General features: G+C 39.3%; 1 protein-coding gene across 3 annotated transcripts in view; it reads right to left on the reverse strand.

The window, feature by feature from the left end:
* Positions 1-24,322, reverse strand: part of FAT3 (FAT atypical cadherin 3) — a 2,670,157-nt gene that overhangs the window by 798,871 nt on the left and 1,846,964 nt on the right. For all 3 annotated transcript variants that reach the window (XM_044072199.1, XM_044072198.1, XM_044072200.1), the window contains exons 14-15: positions 6,552-6,941; positions 3,760-3,974 (exon numbers count right to left, since the gene is read on the reverse strand). In XM_044072199.1, the coding sequence (XP_043928134.1) occupies positions 3,760-3,974; positions 6,552-6,941 (605 nt within the window). The remainder of the gene's footprint in view (positions 1-3,759; positions 3,975-6,551; positions 6,942-24,322) is intronic.

Below are 24,322 nucleotides of genomic sequence, written 5' to 3' on the forward strand. Positions count from 1 at the left end.
CGAAATACTCTTTTGACTTGTACAGTACGTGTTCAACAGATTGTGGACTGCATTTTTGTTGCTTTGATCAAAAATCACAATTTAAAATGAGGTTGTTGTGGGGGTGGGGGATTTATTCTTATCCAAAAATGCAGTGACCTTGAGCTGATTATACGACTTCAGGGGTGCAGAGTTCAAGGTACATACATGACAAAGCTACAAATATGGTGGATTGAAGGGACAGACGCTTCAGGTGCAAGCTGTTAGGGAGAGTGATCTGCACCACAGATGAATGATAAGCATTCTCTACAAGTTAGTGGCAGTAAGTACAAGTGCATGCGAGAGGCAATAATAATTTAAACAGTCGCAGTTAACATCATGGTCACTAGAATTATATAAAATACTGCTTGTGTTTTAGCAACTGTAGCAAGGAGCTAGTATAGGTCTTTGTTATAGTTTGCATTGGAAAAACAGCAAGCAGAAATATATATTTTTTTCTTTTTCAATTTGGTTTTCACAGAGCACCAGATTTTTTTTTCGTATGTCAACTCTGAAAGGGTACAACAACTGAGGGGATTGCCCACAGTGCCAGATGTTCCAGCAAGATGTCTGGTGTATGGTGCCATTGCCCTCTATTCATGCATGTCTTTGTTCACTTGGGTTATAAGTTCACTTATTGCATCATCCACGTGCAGAAAGTCATATACCAACCCTGCTAACTGTCTTTATCAATGGGTTCAATGTCAGGGATCTCACTGGTATAATGCAGACTACTGGACAAGAACAACTGAACCTGGAAGCTCCATTACAGGTGTACCTACATAGTAAACACTGCTTCATCCACTAGAATTGTAGGAAGTATTGCAACCATGAAATGCAGAAGATGGTTGATCAGGGCCTGTTTGTAGCTAACCTGAAGGTCCCACTTCGATCTATCACTAGCTATACTGCATGAATCTATGGCCTGCCCCTCAGCTGTCTTTCTACGTTCTGATAAAAGTAACAATGATTCCAAATGGATTCTGCAGATGCAGTGGTAGGTCTGGGGAGGGATTACTGTCAGTCAAACAAGCTAGGGATGCCTTACAGAGGCAAAAACTTTCTCACTGAAACAACTGAAACTATACTTGACTACTTATCTCTTCACAACTCTTCTTTAAGCCACTCCCATCCTTACTAACCTCCAGGCTTCACAAAAATTACAACTTTAACAATGATATAACAAAGTTGCTAAATTTGCAGCAAATACCCCTCTCAGAATCCACCACTGTATAGCACTGAAAACCTTAATTGGTGAGAACTGCCACATCAACTAATATATACACAACTTCTTACCGCCTATAAAATTATCCAGCATCCATCTGTTTGTCCAGCACTAAAAAACATTCTACATAACTATGTTCCCAGTTGGTCATTGTGATCCATTGACCAAAAACTCCTGTCTGTCTACAAACCTAATAAATCTGCTGGGCACTAAGGCCTAGAACTCATCTGTATCCATCAGGTCTAAACCTTCCCTCCATCTTTCAAAATCACGATGAAAGACTTCTTAGATAAAATCTGGCACTGTTCCTGCTAAAAAGCAGGATAAACTATATCCCTAAATGTGAACAAGTACCTTTTTGGTCCTTATACCTCCTTACTTTCTCTTTTTCACTTCCTTCCTTCCTGCTATCCAATTATCTTCCCTGACTTTCTCTCTAAATATTCCCCTAGCCTGTTTTCCCTCACCTCATATTGAAATTCCTATTTGTATTAGACTAACTTACCTTTAATTTCTCTTCAAACTGCCTAAAATTTCTATAAATATTAAATAATCATCATACACCTTGTATTAATTCTTAACCGATATTTTTATATTATGTCTAATTTGTTATAATTTTTTAAAGTGCAGATGTTGTTGTCTTATTTTTGAAGACTTCAAAATTAATTGTCCTTAAAATGTTTTGTGATAATTTGGAGCATTCCTGCCTGGGCCTCTGCTGAACATGGACTTCTACCCAGTCGGACTCTCCTGGTAATCAAATGTCAATAAATAAATAATTTTAAGCTCCCTATTGTAATATCTAGCGTTCATTAAAAAAAGGAAAAGTGGGTGGGCAAGTGGCAGTTACATTTTAAAGCATCAAAATGTGTACCTGTAACTAAATGAAAGAATGGAGTTGGAGTCGAACATTAGAAGGTGAATGTAGGTATAATTTTTACTCCAAAATTAAAACAGAAAAAGCAGCATGTGAGAAGAATGACAATGTAGTAAAATGGGTGCATAGCTTTATATGAAGCAAGATGAATGAAACAGACTTTAAAAGAAGGATACAGGGGTGGCAACGTAAAAAGGTAGACGAGGGGAGACTTAATTGTGATGGGAGGATTTTTTTTATAAAAAAGGTGGCAAAAGAATGAAATAGGTCACCAGAAGTTACATTTAATTGTAGCTCTTTTGACAGCTTTAAGTAGGTTTCTCATATTCAGAAAAAATGGATGGGGGATGGGGAAGGGCAGGTACATACTGGATACCTACATCCACCATACTGACTAACCAAACTACAGTCTGCTTCTGGAGGGCATAGTCACGTGTTCTTAAATAAATACACCATAGTAATATGTAAATTGATCTCCTCCCTCTTTAGTTACCTAGGCCTGCATCTCAAGGACTTCAACCTATACCATTTAAGTTCTTATCTGCCAGATGAGAATAATTTCTGAGATGAGCTTGTGCAGTACATTCTCGCTATCCTATTTTTATCTTTTTTTTTTCGGCTGAGTATTACACTGCTGGGAATGGTGTTACAAAAGGGACTATACCACTGGTACTATAATATCTGCTGTCTTCTGTTACCATTCTTACATCTTAACTCTGCAATACATATTTGCTGGTCTCTGAGTTTTTCTTGAACCCAGGACACCCTACTAAATCAAAACTGTGTTCAGCTCAAAAAGCTGGCCAAGTAATTAACAAACAAGCAAGCAAACAAACAGATAAAGAAAAAACAAACAAACAAGCACACAAATAAACAACAATCAAACAATCAAACAAATAACTCCAAACTGTTTTTAAAATAATTCTATCCATACAGGAATTATGCTGCTACATTGAAAACATTTTTTGGGTATCATGATTTTGGGGGCAGTCAACGCAATGTACAGAATTGGCAATTTAGTGGTTAGAGTGCAGGAATGATCAAAGGAAGTGGTTGGGTTAATGCTTTTGCCAGTTGGCTAAGACAAGGAGTAAAGAATATGTGGCTATTCTGTCCAGAATGGCAAAGGACTGCACTTGCAAAGATGGTCATGTCACCGGCATTATCCACAATATGGTCCTATATTCTACTGCATGATGATTAATTTCTTTGGAATTTCTATATCCCTGGGAAGAAGGAAAACTTGTAATGAAGAAAAGGAATATTACGCTATAAGTTTGTCTTCTGTTAAAGAAGCATAATACAACTGGTCTTTTCTTTCTGACTTGATTCCGCTAATGTAGGCTTTGGAGAAATAGGCAATTATTTGAGGACAGAGTCATAAGATTTCAGAGTCCTTGATGACTGACTTCTAGAATGACAGTAAACTAGAAAAGAAAAACATGCTATATGCACGCCAATGAGCCATGCCATCGAAATATATAACAAAATATGTGATAAGTTTAGCAAACATAAATAAGTTATGTCTGTTTACCGCCAAAAATCTTACTACTGTAGTTTGAGCTAGTCATCAAAGATTTAATGTTGAGTATTACGTCAGACTAAGTTATCTTGTTGCTGCAAATAACTAATGCCTTACCATAACTACAGAATCACCAACTGATGCATCTTCACTAATGACGACACTGTACATCTCTCGGCTAAACTTTGGAGCATTGTCATTGATATCCGTCACATTAATGTTCACCGTGGTGACAGCACTCAGTGGAGGAATGCCTCCATCTTTAGCCTCCACCGTTAAGTAAAAGTCTTTGCAGGTTTCATAGTCCAAAGGTTCTGCCACAGTTACTGCACCTTCAAAACACAAAAAGGATTTTCAGCAGTGAAAACAAGTGATAGACAATTTTGTTTACCACATAACCTTGCACCTAAAATAATGCATTTGGGACATGCAACCACTGTCTACAATTTCATATTCATTTTACATTTTGTTAGTATCCAGAATATGACTGATGTATGACAAAACTAGGATCAGTTGAAAGCTGATGTATTTGATAAGCCAGTTGTCCATCTTTCTTTAAGAGGGTCAATAAATTGTAGTGAGATAGTTAACAGGATGTGCTAATTCTGTGCATGAAGTGCCACCTCACAAATGTCCTATGGTCCTTCCAAACAGGACAGACTCAGTGAGTAATGCAGTGCTAAATACATGCAATTCTATAGCAATAACCCACGCCTGAGTGTGGGTAATGCTGGATTTACCCACGGTTGGTGTGGTTTGGTCATGAGGGCGAAGCCCGAGTGGCCAAACAAAGCCAACCGTGGGTAAATCCAGCATTACCCACACCCAGAAGTGGTTATTATATTATTAATGACATTATTTAAGAAAAAAAATAATTACTTTTCTTAAATAATGGCATTGTATAATGCCTCTTTGCTGCCCTTCTGCATCTGTCTGGTATTCTTTGGCAGGTCTGATGTACTGCGCATGCATATGCCTACGCAGTACATCAGAGCTGTGGGCAAAAGCAATGGAGAAAGCAAGATCTCCGTTGCTTTTTATAAACTGTTTCACTATGTTAAATGGGTTTAACATAGCGAGACAGCTTTAAAAAAAGCAACAGAGAATCTCTGTTGCTTTTTTTAAAGCTGTCTCGCTATGTTAAACTCCTTTAACAAAGTGAGACAGTGTTAAGCAATGGAGATCTTGCGTTCTCCGTTGCTGTAAAAAAAGAGTTATAGTAATGGAAAAAGTCTGGGTGACTGCACCTTTTTCCATTACTATAACTCTGATTTACAACGTGCATGCTGACCAATCAGCGTGCACGTTTTTGAATATTAATGGGGGGGTCGTTGTATAATAGCCATTTAAGCAGTCTTGCTCACACTACAGAAATTCAGTTAATGCTGAGATATTTATTCACAATTGTGAACTGACGCTGATGTTCACTGCACACTCCCACTGAATCTATCATTGTCTTCACTTTTCACAAGCTGCATCTCCGATTCATAAGGTAATAATCTGGTTTGCATATACTTCGAGTACAATACCTCACTTACTGTGGATGTCTTTCAAAGGCACATAAAAATAAAATCATTACTTTAGTCCTAATAGGGAGGGAGGATGGAAAATTGGAAAGATGGAAGAATGTTTCGCTGATTTTGCTATGATGGTTAGCATAACTTAAGAAGCTTTCAATAGCAATTTAGCAAAACAGTAAGTATGTACTTAGAGAAGCCACCTCGGGAAAACCTATTCTGTTTGGGATTGGTAGTCTCTTTACTCTTTGCAAATATGCAAACAGAAGCCTCTTAGGCTTTGATGACCTTTGTGAGGTCACAAATGCTACAAGCACCACTGAATTTTGATTCAGAAATTTCAGGCTATGTCATTGCTCCACCATCTGGTACCACTGTCTCACCTGTCACTATGACAACTATTTTGAAACTGAAAGTTTACTATGGGAATGCTGACTAAACAAAAAAGCACAAAGGTATTAAAAAAAGAGCAGATTTATGAAAATGATCACGAGTCAGTTTTCTGTCTCAATGGACTATGATAGCTTGAGGCCCACACACAAAGATGGGATTCTTTAAGAACTGCTTGCACTGCAGTGAATCACCTCTACCCCAACAGATTTGCTCTTCAGTGGATCTAGAAGACAAAATCTTACCTCTTTTGCTCCAGTATCACTAAACAACATGGCGATTCCTGGGAGAAATCAAGAGTAGGGTGACACGCCCTACAGAGAAATTGACCATGCACCAGATACAGGTTCTATGCTGCTCTCCATTGTACTTTCTCTTACATCAAGTTAGCTGTGAATGTTTTAGCATGAAGGTGGCACACACATAAATACAACATAATGGGCCTGGTCACTATCCAGGCAGACAATCCCCTACTGCCTGCCATCAGACCTTAATATGGTGGCAGTACTTGCAAGCCACCTTATTTTTGTTTGGAAAACGTAGCAGAAAAGCTCCACCTTCTTCTACCCTGTATAATCCCTCAACTACCTGAGCTAACTCTTTAACAGGTCATTACTGACCAAGTTCCACTTAAAATGTTATATTACAACAAATTCTGCTCAGAGATTTTCATTGCGTTGCATACCTCCTTTTCAATATATACTACACTAAACAAACAATAAAGTTACTGGTCTGTTTTTCTCCAGTTGGAACCAAACTGTAGCAAAGCATTAGAACACATTTATGTTGTAAATGACTATTTGCAAAGCTGTGTAGAAATTATACCTCAGAACCTGAATGCCTTATAAAAATATTTGTGTCTCCCTAGGATATAAGAAAAGATAGTTATATACCATTATATCTTTCACCATATTACCATATAATTTTGAATTCAGCATTAGCAAATAAATAAGTAAAATATAAAAATATATATTAAAATAAAACACTATAAAACTCTGCTACCTGTTTTTGGTTCAATTTGGAACTTGCTTAGCTCGTTGCCAGATCTAACACTGTACATGATCTCTGCATTTGTTCCAATATCTTTACTTGCTGCAAAGACACCCAAAACTGTGGTGCCCACAAGAACATTCTCACCCACAGTCGCCAGATAGTCTCTTCTCTCAAAGATAGGGGGGTTGTCATTTATGTCCAGCACAGTGACAGTAACTGTTGCAAAGGAAAACAGCTGTAAGGCCAGGCCCTGGTCAGTAGCTTTTACGGTAATGTTGTAAAATGCTTGTATCTCTCTGTCCAGGGGTCTCTCCAAAATGATGATTCCAGAAAACTTGTCAATACCGAAGTGTTCATTTGCTGAGTCTGAAAGGGCATATTCCACCTTCCTGTTCATACCTATGTCGAGGCAAAAAGCATACCTGTGTTAGATGGATTTTACTTGGTAAGACTTTTAAAAATTAAAAAAGAATTGTTCTAAGCCTGTAACTTTACATCTAAATATTATTATGCAATATTCACTCCTAACTAGAATATGAACAGTAGAAGGCAATGAACATTTATGTCTCCTGCACATATTTCAAAGATTTAAAGAGACTGTCAGAGTTTTCCATAATTTTTCTAATATATCCAGTTCACAGATGTTGATAAAGGTAACTATCAAGAACTGTCTACCTGCTTAAACTAGCAACACAAGAAATACAAGCTGATGTGGATACTCAGGATAGTCAAGGGAAGGATAACTATATTGCATATGCAGACTGTTACATTAATTAAAAAAAATAAACTTTCACTGTCATTGAACAGAAAACAAAAACAAAACGTCAGAACCTTTTTTCTAAGCCTGAGTTCTGTCAATGTGAAAACCTGGATATTTGATTCTGCTTTTCATCTACTTCTGTAAAATATGGCATTACTGCGGCAAACTAGGCACTGCCTGATACTACACAGTTCAGGTTCGGGCAGAAAACTAAACACCAGCTGTGACACTGGCACAGAAGAAAACAACAGAGTGTAAGATAGAACTGGGTAAGGAGTCAAACATCTGGCACATCGCAGGTTGAATTTGTTTGGAGGAATTAACCCCTACATGATGTACCACAGGCTGTGTACATGTGGTAAAGTACATCCCACTTCACCTGCTACAGGTTGAATTCATGCAGAGCTGAACTCCATGTGCTGGTGTGTAGGTCAGACTAGTGCACAAATCCATAGAACATTTGCCACATCCCAGGACAGAGCTGGGTGGAAGCTGAATACCATTTGACACACTGCAGTCTAGACTAGAGTGAGGGAAGGAACACAATATCACCTGCTAGACTGAATACTGGGTTTGGGTGAAAGTGAACTCCAAATGACACAATCCTGGACACATCTGGGTATGGGACTGAATGCCACATCATCATTGTGCAGGTCGATCCTGGGCAAGGTGCTCAATCGTATCACCTAGATAGCAAGCCACTTTGCAGTGCAGAACTTGACACAGTAGAGGTCATCACCTGACACACTGCAAGTCAGTCTGCAAGGAAACCCTTCCACCCATTTCCATAGAAACAGCTCTCAATCATCCAGTCACTGCCATCTTTGTGATGTGGGTTAGCAACTTTTCAAACCTTTCATATCAAGAAAACAAACTGACTGTCTAACACTTTTAGCAGTATTCTTCTCCAAAACAGCACATGGAAATTGAGGGGGATCTTAGTTGGTAACCTGACAGCCAGAAGGGTGCTTAATTATGCCACTTAGGCATACAAAAGTACGACTTCACTGATGATAGAAAATCTCAAGCTGCAGACTGGCAGAGTGGCAAAAATAAATAAATAAATAAATAAATACATGAAGGAACTGGTGGGCTGCAGGCATGACAGAGTTTATGCATAGACATCTCTGAATGTGGGATTTTACTAAAAAAATGCAGAACTTTGTAAGACAAAACATCCATTCATTAACCTAACAAGCAGTGTCCTCAGTGTTTGGTATTTACAGTTTAAGACAATCAACAGCAATACATGTTTTAATGAGAACAGAAATAAAATCTAACACTGGTCATACCTAAAGGAACCTTCTATTATTACAAACTATTCAAAAACAGGACAGCAACCATGAATGACTTATTTGTACACAAAACAAAGTCCTGTGATGGTACCTCTCCCCAGCACAACACCTTGGGTTTCCCTCTGGCATTCTTAGTAAATATAATAACAGTCATGCCAAAATAACTACATTTGAAGCCTTTACTCAAGAGTTAGAAACCTAACAAGTATGCATTTCTCTGTACCCAGATACTTTCTATGCCGGCTCATATAAACCATTTTAATTTCACTTATGGGTTCGAATGCTGGAAATTTGGCACTTTCCTTATCCTGGATAAAACGTTTTCCCTTCAAAATTATTTTGTATACAATGGCACACATAGTTTATGTCTGCCCATTCCCATCATGTAAAATGTACTGCAGGGTCAAAACTGGAAATAAATAATAAGAACAGTATATAACAGATACAGGGTTTTGTGCTGAATAATAAGAACAATATACAACAGAAACAGCAACTTGTGCTGAATAATAAGAACAATATGTAACAGATACAGGGGTTTGTGCTGAACAATAAGAACAATATGTAACAAATACAGGGGTTGTTACTGAATAATAAGAACAATATGTAACAGATACAGGGGTTTGTGCTGAATAATAAGAACAGTATGTAACAGATACAGGGATTTGTGCTGAACAATAAGAACAATATGTAACAGATACAGGGTTTTGCTCTGAATAATAGAACAATATGTAACAAATACAGGGGTTGTTACTGAATAATAAGAACAATATGTAACAGATACAGGGATTTGTGCTGAATAATAAGAACAATATGTAACAGATACAGAGGTTTGTGCTGAATAATAAGAACAATATGTAACAGATACAGGGATTTGTGCTGAATAATATGAACAATATGTAACAGATACAGAGGTTTGTGCTGAATAATAAGAACAATATGTAACAGATACAGGGATTTGTGCTGAATAATAAGAACAGTATGTAACAGATACAGGATTTGTGCTGAATAATAAGAACAGTATGTAACAGATACAGGAATTTGTGCCGAATGGCTTGTTTTTTTTTTAATTTACAGAACTGGTATAGTAAAAGTCAAACACATTCAGGATATGGGTCCAAAACACAGGGTATATTTTATGTCCAATGTCTATTTTTTCATTAGCATCTAGTACAAATTTATACGATATAAAAATGTATTTATTTTTAATCATTTTATTTACATTTTGCTTAGCAGGGTAGGGTGCTGATCACTACATGACAATTTACAAGTTAAGTTTTTTCTTCTTCATGACTGTGCAAGATGTGAAGCTGAAGCATGAAACAAGTATTTTCACCAGACGGTGTCTACAGCCTGAGGAAACATCTTGCAGGGAAGCAGCATTCACTGATGAAAAGCAGACAGCAAGGAGAAGGAAGGCAGCCACTTCCACAGCGCATGCCATATGTCACAGATTCTCATTACACGTGGCTTGATAAACCTCAGACATGCTCTGTAAGGCAACAAAATGCTGCACACTGCCATTTGTTATTACAAACACTGCTTATAAAAGTACCAGGGTAATAATTCCAACAGTAGTCTTGAAACTAGCTGATATGGAAATGTATTTCAGTGTGGAAAAATAGTATACTGTAAACAGAAGCTTATTAATTAATGTGAAAAAAAAAAGTTGTGTTTTAAGGTCACCACTGAGAGCAACCATTTGTGTCTAGTGATTTTATTAACTCAAAAATAAATAAATTAAAACCCTACCCTGTACTCTTTTTATAATCTCATTTCTCTCCATCCTTACTTACTTCTATAACCATAATATAAACATCCCTCTCATACTAAGACATCACTCAATTTCCCTTCACTGTCTCTAATCATGTAATCTCTAATATATATTTTAAACAACTTATTAGCATTGCTTCAGATTTAATTTATTGCATACTAATCTATGTAACAAATTATATGACTAGTTTTTCCTCACGTATTTTCTGCAACTTATATTACTGTTTTTATTGCACTCTACTACAAAATATGCATTCTATATTTTCCTCCTTACACATTTTTTCACTGCTATGTTTTGTGGTGTAACATAATATTTTGTGATTTAAAATACCTATAATTGATTTTTGAAATATTGTGACTGTAGAGCTTTTCTCCCTAGGCTGCCTCTGAAAATGGGCACTTTCTGGCAGAGTCAGACTTTCCTGGTAAACAAATGTCAAATAAATAAAATAAATAAATAAACAAACAAATAAATGAATGTTGGGTGTGTATAATAATCATGAGTAGATCTCTGAGGAGTGATCACTGTTACAGTAAGTCATTATATTTGGGTAACATCCCACCTTCCTAGTCTTCATCCTGACTAGAGCCTCATTAGTAGGATGCCCAAGACACTCATATATAGCCAGTGTTGTTAGCTACCTTCTGTTCTTTAAACTCTTTAACTCATATAGGAGTTTGTTAATGTAGCAAGCCATTGTCCTAAGCAACCTATGTAACATTATAATTGTATTAAACAGAGCAAGTAACTCTGAAATAAAATGAATAGCAGTTATAAATAACTATATACTATTATTCAGAGGGGTGGGGGGCTTTACTGTTGTAAAGGAACTGATGTGTTGTAAGGGTCTACTTCACCCTGTCGAAGCTGATATTGTTGGCACCAAAATGTTGAAAGTGAAAGTCATTGCGTGTATAAAAGGAAATCTCCATAAGGGGAGATTTCTATTTACTGCAATGTATATTTATGTAGCGGGGGCTGTGGGGAGTGCATGCATAGAGCAATTTGTGTTGTGTTTGGGTGTTTTTTTTTTTTTTTTTGGTGTGTGTTCGATGTTCGGGGGATTTTAACATTTTCGTGTCGATTATTACTCTGTCGACAGTTTGAGTTTTTGACAGCGTAATATAAACGCGTGTTGTAAACATGATAGAGCTTAATAAGTATAACATTGTAAGCATACATACACACAGCAGTATTATCTCCTTCAGTGAGGGTACAGTTGTGTACCTACCATAAATGTAGATGTTCGAGTGTATTCACTGTTGCAGTCATTACTCTTGGGTTATCCTGCTGGAGGCTACCCGCAGTCGGCCAGAATTCCAAAGTCTAGGTCCGGCGTCGGTTGTTGTCACCTCTTCCCTGACATCAGTGCGCCAGGGGTATAAAAGATGCAGCCAACGCCATTTTCTACAGTTTTTCTTGCCCCAGATGTCAGGTGCCCCCAAATTGGAAGGCTTAAAAATATGCCAATAAAAATGCATGCACAAAAATAACATGTCCTTCATCTACAAGCAAATACACCAAATAGGTTGTATAGGATACAGACGTGCAGATAAGTCCCAGCGAAGTAAAGGGGGATGATGGGTGGGTAACCTGGACTGCAACAGTGAATACACTCAAACATTTACATTTATGGTAGGTACACAACTGTACTATGTTCGTCGTGTTTCATTGTTGCAGTCATTACTCTTGGGTTGAATCCCAAAGCTGAGGAAGTGTGGCTGGGCTAAATAGGATTAGGAGAGGCTATGAGGCCCTGCAGAACTGCAGTGGCAAAGTCTGCTCTGGACTTAGAGTAAAGAGATAAGTGGTAGTGCTTTGTGAAAGTGTGCCCTGAACTCCAAGTTGCAGCCTCTAAGATATCTTTGGTTGGTACTCCTCTGAGGAAGGCTGCTGAAGTGGCTGCTGCTCTGGTGGAATGAGGCCTAATGCCCTTAGACACTGATTTGTCATGTTGAAAATAGCAGAAATGGATGCAATGGCCTATCCATTTAGAAATAGTCTGTTTGAGCTAGCCTTTCCTTGTGATCCTGCAGCATATGACACTAAAAGTTGCTCAGTCTTTCTGAAAGCTTTAGTTCTGTCCAAGTAGAATCGTAACTGCCTGTGTATGTCCAAAGAATGCAGAATTTTCTCACCCTTGTTCTGTGGATTAGGATAAAAGGTTGGCACGTGAATGGTTTGGTTGAGGGCCACACTGGACACCACCTTAGGCATAAATGTAAGGTTTGTCCTCAGAGAAACCCTGTCTGGATGAAAAATGATGAAAGGTTCCACAGCCATGAGTGCTTGTAACTCCGAGACTCACCTTGCAGAGGTTATTGCTAGGAGCAGAGCTGTTTTCCAGGATAAGAATTTTATATCTGCTGTTGATGCTGGCTTGAAAGGAGGCAGTGTGAGTTTTTCCAAAACATAATTGAGGTCCCAGGTCAGAATTGGTGCTCTCCTTGGAGGCCTAATGTTTTTGGCCCCTCTGAGGTGCTGCCTTATTAAAGGATGAGAAAAGATAGGTGGTTCCGTATTGTAGTGGGCTGAAATGGCAGAGGCATGAATCTTAATGGATGAGAAAGAAAGGCCTTTGTTTAGCATCTCAGTTAGGTATTGTAAAATCTGAGGGATATTTGGTACACACGTGTCAATGCCTTGTTCCTGGTTCCAAGCACAGAATCTCTTCCATTTTTCTGCATAAGATTTTCTGGTACTGGGCCGCCTGGCCTCCAAGATAACATCCATAACAGCTTTTGAAAGAGGAGTGTTCTGAATGGCTACATTATCTGCCATGCAGCCAGATTTAAGGTCCTGAGTTGGCTGTGCAAGATCTGATTGTTTTGTTGGGTCAGCAAGTGAGAAGTTTGAGGCAGTATTCATGCTGGACCTTGAGACAAGCTCTTTAGGATTGGGTACCGGTGCTGGCGTGGCCAGTCTGGTGCAATCAGTATAATTTTTGGCTTCTCTTGTCTGACCTTTAGGAGAACCCTGGGAAGGAGAGGCAGTGGAGGAAAGGCATATACTGTTAGATTTTTCCAGCTGAAGGATAGGGCGTCCACTTTCCATGCTTGCTTGTGATAAATCCTTGTGCAAAATCTCTGCAACTGGCAGTTGTGAGGGGAGGCAAATAGATCTATGTCTGGGCATCCCCATTTCCTTATTATCATGCTGAAGACTTGTGGGTCCAGTTTCCATTTGTGGGGATCCATGAGGTTTCTTCTTAGTTCGTCTGCCAGAGTATTTGTTTTTCCTGGCAGGAATTGTGCTGCAGGTGAACTTGAAAAGCCAATGCTGTGTCCCATAAGGTCATTGCTTGTCTGCAGAGGGGGAAGGAATGTGTACCTCCTTGCTTGTTTATGTTCCACATAACCGTAGTGTTGTCTGTCTTTATGAGTAACTGTCCTGGATGAAGCAGGTCCTTGAAAGCTGTCAGGGCATTTTGAACAGCTAGCATCTCTTTTTGATTGATGTGAAGATGCATCTGGTTTGCAGGCCATGTGCCCTGATTACATTTTCCTGCCATATGGGCCCCCCAGGCATAATCTGATGCATCCGTTGTCAGTGTCTGTCTGGCTGTGGGTAAACTGAATGGCAGACCCTTGTTGTGGTGACAGGCTTCTGCCCACCATCAAAACTCCTGTTGCAGGCAGGGAATGAGTGCAATTACTGTCTCCAGGCTGTGGCAATGCTGAGTCCAAACACTTTTTAGATACCATTGTAGTTTCCTCATATGCAGTCTGGCATATGGAATTAGTAGAATGCAGGATGCCATGAAACCCAAGGCCTGCAGGATTTTCCTTGCAGATAAGTGGGTTTTTGTTGCCAAATTCTTGAAGTAAGTAGCCAGTTGCTTTTGTTTGCCTGGCGTGAGATAAGCCATCTGGGCAGTTGTATTGAGGCTTGCACTCAGGAATATTATCTCTTGAGAGGGCACTAGTTTTGTTTTCTTTTCGTTTACTGTGTACCCCAGGCCAATTAGTAATCTTTTTACAAATGCCAGATGCTTTAGAAGAATGTCTTTGTTCTCTGCTTGAATTAGACAGTCGTCCAAGTAGGGATATATTTGAATTCCTTTTTGTCTGCAAAACGCAATTACTGGTGCCAGGCATTTTGTGAAGACCCTGGGCGCAGTAGATAAGCCAAAGGGCAGTGCAGAGAATTGGTAATGCATTGAGCCAGCTATGAATCTGAGGTATCTTCTGCAAGATTGTCTGATTGGGACATGCAGGTATGCCTCTTTTAGGTCCAAAGTTATGAGCCAAGCCTTCTTGCCCAGCATGGGCAGTAGCTGCTGTAGAGTCAGCATCATGAATTTTGGAACTTCCAGAAATGTATTTAGTATAGACAGGTCCAGTATTGGTCTCCAGGTTTTGTCCTTTCTGGGTACTAGGAAAAATCTGGAGTAAAATCCTTGCCCCTGCTCTTGTTGTGGTACTTGCTGAATGGCCCTCATGTCCATGAGGGCTGTAATTTGTTTTTGTGCCTCTGCCCATTGATTGTGTGGCAGGTCTGGCATGTCCTTTGATCTTGGTAGAGTGTGGAAATGGAACCTGTAGTCTTGGGACACTATGTTCAGGACCCATTTGTCTTGGGTAATCCTTTGCCAATTTGATGAAAAAAGTGCTAGTTTTCCCCCCTAAGGTGGCTGCCAAAAGAAAAGTGCTTGGATCTGGTAGAGGAAATTCATTGGGACTGTTTCCTGTAAGGTTGTGATTTGTCTTCTCCGCTTTTGGAGGTAGGAGCACCCCATTGTTTAGGCCTGTATGAGCCTTGGGGCTGAGCTCTGCCTCTGGGATGCCTGTATCTGCCTCTTTGTGGTCTGTCTGACACTGGAAAGGACCAATTTTTAGAAGGCCAGTTTCTGCTAAATCTGGGTGGCTGTACCTGTAAGAAATCCTTGACTGTCTGCATGGATTTTGCTTTATCCTCCATTTTTTTCAACACCTCTTCTGCTTTAGTACCAAACAAAGTATCATGCTGTAATGGTGCATCTAATAATTTTGCTTTAACATGATCAGGCAGATTTTGTTCCTTTAACCAAGCATGCCTTCTAATAACAGAACCTGTTACAGCGGCCCTGCAAGAGGCCTCCAGTGAATCATAACCACATTGCAAAGTATGCTTTCCCACTTGTTCAGCTGCATGCAATAAATCCTGCAATTCCTTGTTCTCTGGACATTCAGTATTTGTCAACATTTTCTGTTTAAGCAGTGACATTAAATATTGCTGATATTTAAGCATATGAAACTGACAATTTAAGGCCCTTACAGCCAGGGTAGCAGAAGTGTAGACTTTTATCCCCCATCTGTATATAGAGCCCTGGAATCCCTATCAGAGGGGACAGGGTTTTTTGCAGTGGAAGCTTTAACCCCCTTGGGACCCTGAGATATAGTTTTTGGGTCAGCAGTGGGGTTTTTATACAGGAATTTATGAGAATCCGGGACCCTGTAGTATCTGTCTGGCTTAGCAGGTGCAGGGGGTAGAGAGTCTGTGGACAGGCCGGACTCTGAAAATACATCATCTACAATGTCTAGAACAGGTGGAATAGCAAGGGGTCTGTGCTGAGGAAGTAGCAGAAAGTCTCTGAGCCTTTTCTTAGATTCAGAATAATCTTGGCTCTCCCAGTGGAAATGTTCCCTCATGGTATGCAGGGTTTCCCCAAAAGAATAATCCTCAGGAGGAGAGGCTGAAGGAATGGATTCTTCAGCATCTGAATCCTCATAGGGAAGCATGGAGTAATCTTGTTCAGAAGAGGAATTAGAGAAAATAGAAACCTGATCAGAAGAATCATACTCTTTCTCTTGCCTAGGCCTTTTAACAGGAGGGGGATGGGAACCCCTGATCAAAGTAATTAGGTCTTCGGCCATTTTGAGCATCTGTTTTTTAGGCATGGTAGTCTGAGTAGGAGAATGCTGTACTTGTTTCTTTGTCTTTAATGCTGCTTTGGTCTTTGTCTTTGAAGCTGAAGATGGCTTAATATATAATTGTGCAGGTCTGAAGACACCCTCAGAAGCCGATGCCTGCTCAGCGGCTCCAGACCCATCTGATGGAATGATTTCCGAGTGTCCAATACCTTGAGTATCCAGAGGCCCAGTTGGCTCCATGTGGGAGTCGAAGCGGCCTGTGACTCTGAGGTGGCAGGCACCAGGGGCTGCAAAAGTGCCTCACTGAGAACCGGCGAACCGGTGACTGGCCTAGAAGAGGCTTCGTCGTCAGTTTTGGACCTCGGATGCCTATCCTTTTGCTTGTCCTTGCGTTTTTTGTAAAGTGCGGTTGTCGGCTGATCCGACAGCATTATATAATTAAATCTTCGGCCAAAGTAATGAAATGCAAAATCAAACCGACGCTTGATAGTGCGTTGGTTAAATCTAGCACAAAACCGACAACTAGCAACACTGTGATCAGGGCCTAGGCAAGGAATACAGTAAGAGTGAAAATCCTTATGAGATATTTGCTTCCCACAAGAAATACAATTGTTAACTTTTTCTGACATCGGTCTGGAGCAAGAAAAAAGTTTCCCCAACGGGGTACTTAGCTTTAATGAAGACTTCGGATCTGAAATTCGGATTTGAAAATCTCAGGAGTCGGCCGACCGGCACTTGCAAACTGCTTTTGCTTCGGGCACCGTGTGGCAAGAAAGACTGAAGAAAATGACGTCGGCTGCATCTTTTATACCCTGGTGCACTGACGTCAGGGAAGAGGCGACAGCAACCGACGCCGGACCTAGACTTTGGAATTCTGGCCGACTGCGGGTAGCCTGCCAGCAGGATAACCCAAGAGTAATGACTGCAACAGTGAAACACGATGAACATCAGCAAGTTGATATACTTGAGTAGCTTCCCAAGCAGGGCTATCATACCCAAGTGAAATGGACACTACATAGTATGGCCATGTTAAAACCTGTTCTACCCTTAGCCTGTGTATCCAACATAAAATGTTTTGGGAAGGTGTGACATGTAGACCACAAGGCAGCTTCTAAACAACTTGTACAAAATCATTTGGACAATATACTGCTGATATTGCTGCTGACATAGTAGAAGGTAGTCTTCCAGAGCCTTGTAAAGGTTGTCATGCTTCTTAACTGGTAGGCACATTTTCTTGAATGAAACAGTCGAGTCATTCTTTCTCATTTATTTCATTCTTCGAGTATATCATCGACACTGTATGTGCACTTCTAGCACACGTGAGTGATATTCTCTATCATTTTGGTAGTTCACATACAAGAATAACAGCTGAACAGACTGATGAAGAGGCAATGCTGACATGACTTTTGTCATCAAAGAAGGGTTAGTCTTAAGTTAAACTTTTCACTGTGGAAAGTCATATAACGTGATTTTTACATGACGGCTTGTAACTCTGAAATTTTGCTTCCAAGGAAGATGTTTTAAATCTGCAGTCTCAAAAGGAGGTAAAGTCAACTGCCTTTTGAAATGTTGGCATTCATAAAGCCCAGTAATGACACACACACTAATCGCAGGAGAAGACTGAATACTGAACGTCACTCTTCTCCTTTAAACTTGTTAGAATTTCAGAAACGTTTAGCATAATACCTCAGTGGGGGGGGGGGGTGCAGATCCAAAGAACATGGCAATACTAGTAGCAAGGTAAACAGAAAGTCACTGGAATATAACTTCAGGCAGGTATATACAGCTATAAAAAGTACTGGAGCAGAATTCACAATACTGTAACTACTACCTGGAATACAAAATCACTGGCAAACGTTGTAGCCTGGGTTCCAAGGAAAATAATTCGGGCAATCCGTAAAAAGACAGAATTTATTTATATATACTTTAAAAACATACAAAAATAAAATTTAAATAAAATAATTTATAATAGTGCTGCAGGTTAAGCGCTTTCATCCACTTTAACTGTGGACTTCATCAGAATGTGCAGCACTGAACCTTAATTGATTAAATATCTCTTTTAGCACCATTGGGTTTAATCAAAGACTTCACATATTTAAAGCTGTATGCAGCCTATCTACTAATTGTACAAAAGTGTACTACTATATATAATGTCTAGACCATACGTGTTCATAACCACTGATGACAATTCACATTTTCCTTGGAACCCAGGCTACAATGTTTGCCAGTGATTTTGTATTGTAGGTTGCAGTCAGGGAAACATTATTTGTCGATACTGTAACTACTGTAATCCCACAACAGATGAATGTACTAAATTACTAGAATGCAACTTTAAGCAAGTATATACAGCTATAAAAAAGTACTGAAGCACAAATTCTGGATCATAATTCACAATACTGCAACTACTGCAATCCTGTCATAGACTAAGGCACCAGAACTATAGAGATGTACCAGTAATGCTGTAATAACTGACTAAATGAAGCTCAGATCTGGCAGTAGATCATAGTCCTGCCACAACTGTGTAAGAAGCTACAAGACTGCAGCCTAAGACTGGGTTCAAAAATAAAATAACTTTTACATGTAATTCAGCTAATGGAAATAGAAGTTCAGTATAATGCATAAACAATGTTAAAATCTTGCAGTAATACATAATCTTTACACAACTGCATATGAAGCTACATGACTAAGGTCCCATAATATACTAAAAAGTGCAAAAGGATAAATGAAAAAAAAATAGACAAGTACAAAAAAATGTCACCACGTAGGTCACTAAGTACAACTTAAATATTTAAGCAGAATTTAAATAAAAAAGCTTTTGATGAAAATCTTGTATCTTACACCTCTCAGTCTTGAACAAAAGATTCTGGGTGGATATAGCTCTGTGCTAAACATAGCAGACTTACTAGAGAGAGATTCAATCAATTAAAGCCAACACTGGAGCTTAAGTCCTGTGGTAAGAATATCAGAAAATTTTAGCTTAATGCCTCACTGGGGGTGGAGCAGACTCGAAGTACAGAGGAAAAAACAGTAGCAAGATAAATGGAAAGGCACTGGAATGCATCTTCAAGCAGGTATATACACTATAAAAAGCACTGAAGCAAAATTCCTGCAGCAGAATTCATACTACTACCACTACTGCAATCCTACCATAGACTAAGTCACTAGACTATGCAGAAATGAACTAGTAATACTGTAATAACTGACTAAATGAGGCTTAAGTCTGGCAGTAGATCACAGTCCTGAAGGTACAGGACTGTGCCCCTAGACTGGGTTCAGAATATAAAAAAGCTACCATTTGCATTTAACTCTGCTTAGGGAACTAGAAGAGCAGTGTAATGCATAAACAATGCTAAAATCTTTTCACAGACCTTTAAATTAAGCTACAAGAGTAAAGCCCCAAAACAAACTAAAAAATACAAACAGATAAATGGACAAAAAGCAGAGAAGTACAAAAAAGTATCATCACGCAGGCTACTATAAGTGAAACTTAAAATATTTAAGCAGAAATTAACTAAAACATTTTTTTCTTCTCTTTTGATAAGAATTTTGTATCTCCCACCTCTCAGAGTCTTGGACAAAAGACCATATGTGGATGTAGCTCTGTGCTACATACAGCAGACTTGCTAGAGAGGTATACAGTCAAATAAAAATAATACTGGACCTCAAGTCCTGTGCTCAGAACTTCAGAAACGTTTAGCTTAATGCCTCAGTGGGGGTGGGGCATGCTCAAAAAACAGGAGAAAAAAAACAGTAGCAAGTTAAACAAAAAGGCACTGGAATGCAACTACAAGCAGATGTATACAGCAATAAAATAAATGAAGCACAAATCAGGGGGGCAAGCACCATACACCCACTCCCCCGCCCCCAAACATAGATATGCTAACTCCGAGATTGCTGTATCACAGAGGAAAGGGAATATTTCAAGAAATGGATTTAGTATACTTAAGTCCATTTTTTCACCCATTCAGTTTCCATAATTATGGGACTCCCTGAAGTGTGCCCAGAATGTTTCAAATGCTTGCCAGTAAGGTCAGCTTCACCATCATAAAGTTCAGATTATATGAGGTGGACAAAAAATAGGACTCTCTGGAAGCCTTAGATGTAGAACTGCTTTAAGGATGACTTTTACAGATGAATGTGCAACAACTAGAGGAAAAAACAATATTCAATAAGATACTGCAGACACATGGACTTTAACGGATAAATAAGCTAAGTTGTAATCAAATAAATAGTCCAGTAAAGTTGCAATCAGACAATGTAAAGCATCCAGATCTTGTGACATAGCTGATGAAATACATCTTATCTACTTTTAAATGTAAGATTCACTGTTAAGTATTTTGAATGTATAATTCTCTGTTCTTAAGTATCTTTGCCTTCCTTAAAATATGTAACATGTTAGAAAAAAAGCACTTCTGTCAGGAATCAAAATTACATCCACCATGCTAACAGACTATCAGTTTTTAGACTAGGATGCAAAACCTTACCCTCCTGTCGTGCTTATTAAGAACTGTTTAAAATTAATGGTCATCCTGTATAATTTGCCAGACTCATTAATGGAAAATGTCTTGATCAAGGAGCATGTTTCAAACACAGAGGAAAGGAGGATGTTTACATGAAGCTCTGAGTCCATTTGGAGAAGAAACTATCCAGTTTTCACTCATAAACCAATGTCAAATCCCTGCTCACTGACGTTATAAACCTGGGACATGCAGTGTTTGAAGACACAGACTGAACTTTACATAAGCTCTCAGTTTTTGATTAATTTCCTCACAGTTAGAAAAATCTGGGCCTTCCTTGTTTATGTTTACTGTTTGGCTTGATCTGTAAATGCCCTTGCTAGAAATTATCTACATAAAAATATCACCGCCCTGTTAACAGTTTTGAGTTGTTTAAAAGTGAGATGAAGAGCTTTCTCCTGCAGACACCATTTACCCTATGCTGACAGTCATTGACATTCTCCAGGAATAACACTGAATCTCTGACGAAGGGAGAAAATTAAGTCTTATGAACAAGTTTACACTGTCAGTTCACTGTATGAATTAATTCAGCGGATCCTTAACTTGTCTCCATGCATTTTTGGGGTGCTTCCAAATTTTTCTCATTGGAAATTTTGTGTTAGGTGCTAAAACAATGCAAGAAAGCATGCAACTCATGGGTCCTGGAAACTGCATTGTTGTTGTCTCTTGTTGACAGAAGGAGACTGTCAGTATTGTTCTAATCTCTACTTGCTTTTGATGAACTTTTGTGGTGAAAACCTTCATCAGAACTAAGTCTCTGACTCCCCTAGAAAAGTTTTTTTTATATCAAAGTTGTAAGAGAAGATATAATGCTATCCCCAGAGTCTGAAAAAGGAAATGTTACTTTTATGATAAATCAACAGTGCTTTTGTTTTTGCAGCTATCATTCACCAAGATAAGGGAAGATGATAATGCTTAAGTGTGAAACACTGGAGCTAAACATTTCGTAAATACTCTCGGAATTATGGATATCCAGATACAGAGATGAAAAACAGAAAATGGTGTTGTGCTACTCAGAACATGAGGGTATTCCTTCTTTGATTTCATTGGAACATGAAGATAGTGCAATCTGGGACATGGAAGATGCCTATGAAAGGAAAAGAAAGATTTTGTATTTAACAACATTTTCAGGTTTGAAAGATCAAGAAATCGTCTAGCAGTCTTGTCTTTTTTTGGTAGAAAGGTCAGTCTAAAACTAAAGAGTATACCTCTTTGATCTAAGAGCACTCTTTGTATTACCTTCTTTAAAAAAATTATTACTTGGAAGAACCATTATACTAGTGGGAGGCTGGCATAATGGTTAAGGTATTTACCTTACAGACACAAGGTGCAGGGTTTGATTCTCACTTAAAGATGGTCCACAAGGGCAGTTAACCTTTTTGGCATGTTAACTGTTCAGAGTTCTGCACTGTCTTTATTTTTGCTTGACTGAATTATTTACATATTTGCTGGCATTGTTTTTTGATCTATGCTGAAACTTTTTTTCCTCCCACCCTCTCACCCCATTGTTGTTATGTTCTTAAAGTTGGTGGCTTTTGTAGTTGCCCGCCCCTGCTGTAAATTTGATCTGGGACACTCCTCCTTGTACCATCATTTTAGCTCATTCTAACTAATACAGAGATCATTTGGGAAGGCCAAACCCCTTAGTCCCTTAACCTTGAATTATCTTCTGTTCCTGCTCTCTCCCCCCTTTTTTTAATAAAGTAAAAAGACACTTTATTCAGCTGCTTATATTTTTCTAATTTGTGTTTCTTCCTGCTACTCTGTTACTTCATCTTGCTTTGCTTTTTCCTGCTACTTGCTGCCTGTTCTCTAGTGTTCAACTGCATCTTTTCTGTTGCATTTATTACTGCTTGTTTATAGCCTGCCTAAATTGTTAAGTGTTATTCTAAGTTCTTAGTTTTGGTTTAAGCACTTAGGCTTTAGGCCCACCCCTTAGCTCTCCCTGGCCTTTCTCCCTCAGATTCTGTCAAATATGGATGGACAATTTCCTACAGTTTCTCCTGCCAGTCTGGCTGATATGGGCACCCTGAGACAGTGTAGCAACTGCCTCATGTACACGGATAACCATCTACTACTAAAACCTAGAACACAATTTGTGAGAGATGCAATTACATTAGGAACCTAGAGTCCAAGCTCCCCCCGCCCCTCAAGCCAGTATATCTGGCACTTAAAAGGTTGTCAACACAATCACTACACCTCAACCACCACCCACACCTACATATGCGGAGGTTCTCCACATAAACATACTCAAACATAGGAGACCTCTGAGGTAAAAACACATGGGATCTCCACAGCTCTCCACACCACATACCATGCATAATCCACACACCTGTGCCTCAGAACCAGTAAGGCTTTACCAGAAACCCAATATATTAGTCATAGGAGATTCCATTGTGAGACGCACAGATGTGCCTCTCATCAGGCTGGATAAGGAGAAAGTCACGGTTAGTTATCTGTCAGGTGCCAGAATCCACCATATCACACACGCACTCAAGTCTCTCAACAACAGGTACTGTTATGACTCTATCATAGTCCATTTTAGTGTGAATGACTTGAGATGTACCTCCCTGGACTACATGAGTAGGGGGCTTCAGGCCAGTTATTTTACATTAAGAAGGTTCGTGGTCTGCACTCTTGTGGGAGGAGAGGCTGAACTCTGCCCTTCTGAGCTGGGAATTTCTGGTTAAAGGCTTATAGTGCCTGCATATTTGAAGTGTTTCTTACTGAAATTGGTACACCTTGTTTGCTGTAGCATAGACTAGATCCAGGCCTGCTGAATCTAGCTTTGTTTGTATGCTTGTTGTTTGTTTGCTTGTTATTTCCCTGAAATGCTAATTCCACCTAAAACGTGGCTTTTCAGCGCTTCTGTGGATCCCTAGTGATATCTGCATTGCTTACTGTACTTATTTCCTTGTTTCATTTGAAAGAAAGTTACTGTTTGTCATTTTTGCATTTAAGTTACCTGTAACACATTGCATTTAAGATACCTGGCACTTGCTCACTAAAGCAATTATATAAGTCAGCACTAAAAAATTAAAGGCACTACACCCTCACAAACTCCCCTTGAGTACCTTGTTCCCCATTGGCCCTTTTTTTCAATTATAAAGGAATTCCCAATACTATTCTAGCATGTCCAAAGGTCAGTTGCCAATCTCCTCTCCGGTCCAGCTGGTGAATCTGGGAATCTTGAGGCAATGTTACAACTGCCTCATGTACACAGACAACCCTCTCCTCCTCCCAATAAATTCCAACACATGTGAGAGATGCAACCATATAGCCATACTGGAGGCTAAGCTCTCTCAACTCACTACTGGCGAAACCAGTCATGAGGAGAAGGAAACCACACTCACTACAATTCCAGTCTCACATAGACCTACCACGACAGCAAACCAAACACACACAAAAACATACTTGGAGGCTCTAAATAAAAATCTGCCTAAGCAGCAGAGACCTCCAAAGCAGACACCCAAGCAACCGCTACCCCAAAACAAAACACGTGCAACACATAGCTCACAAAGCCAGTGTGCCGAACAGTCACAGCCCTTAAGGCTAAACAACACACCTGATACACTTGTAATAGGT

This window comes from Protopterus annectens, chromosome 5.part0 (genome assembly GCF_019279795.1).
Source record: "Protopterus annectens isolate FY-2018-M chromosome 5.part0, PAN1.0, whole genome shotgun sequence".
Lineage (NCBI taxonomy): Eukaryota > Metazoa > Chordata > Ceratodontiformes > Protopteridae > Protopterus > Protopterus annectens.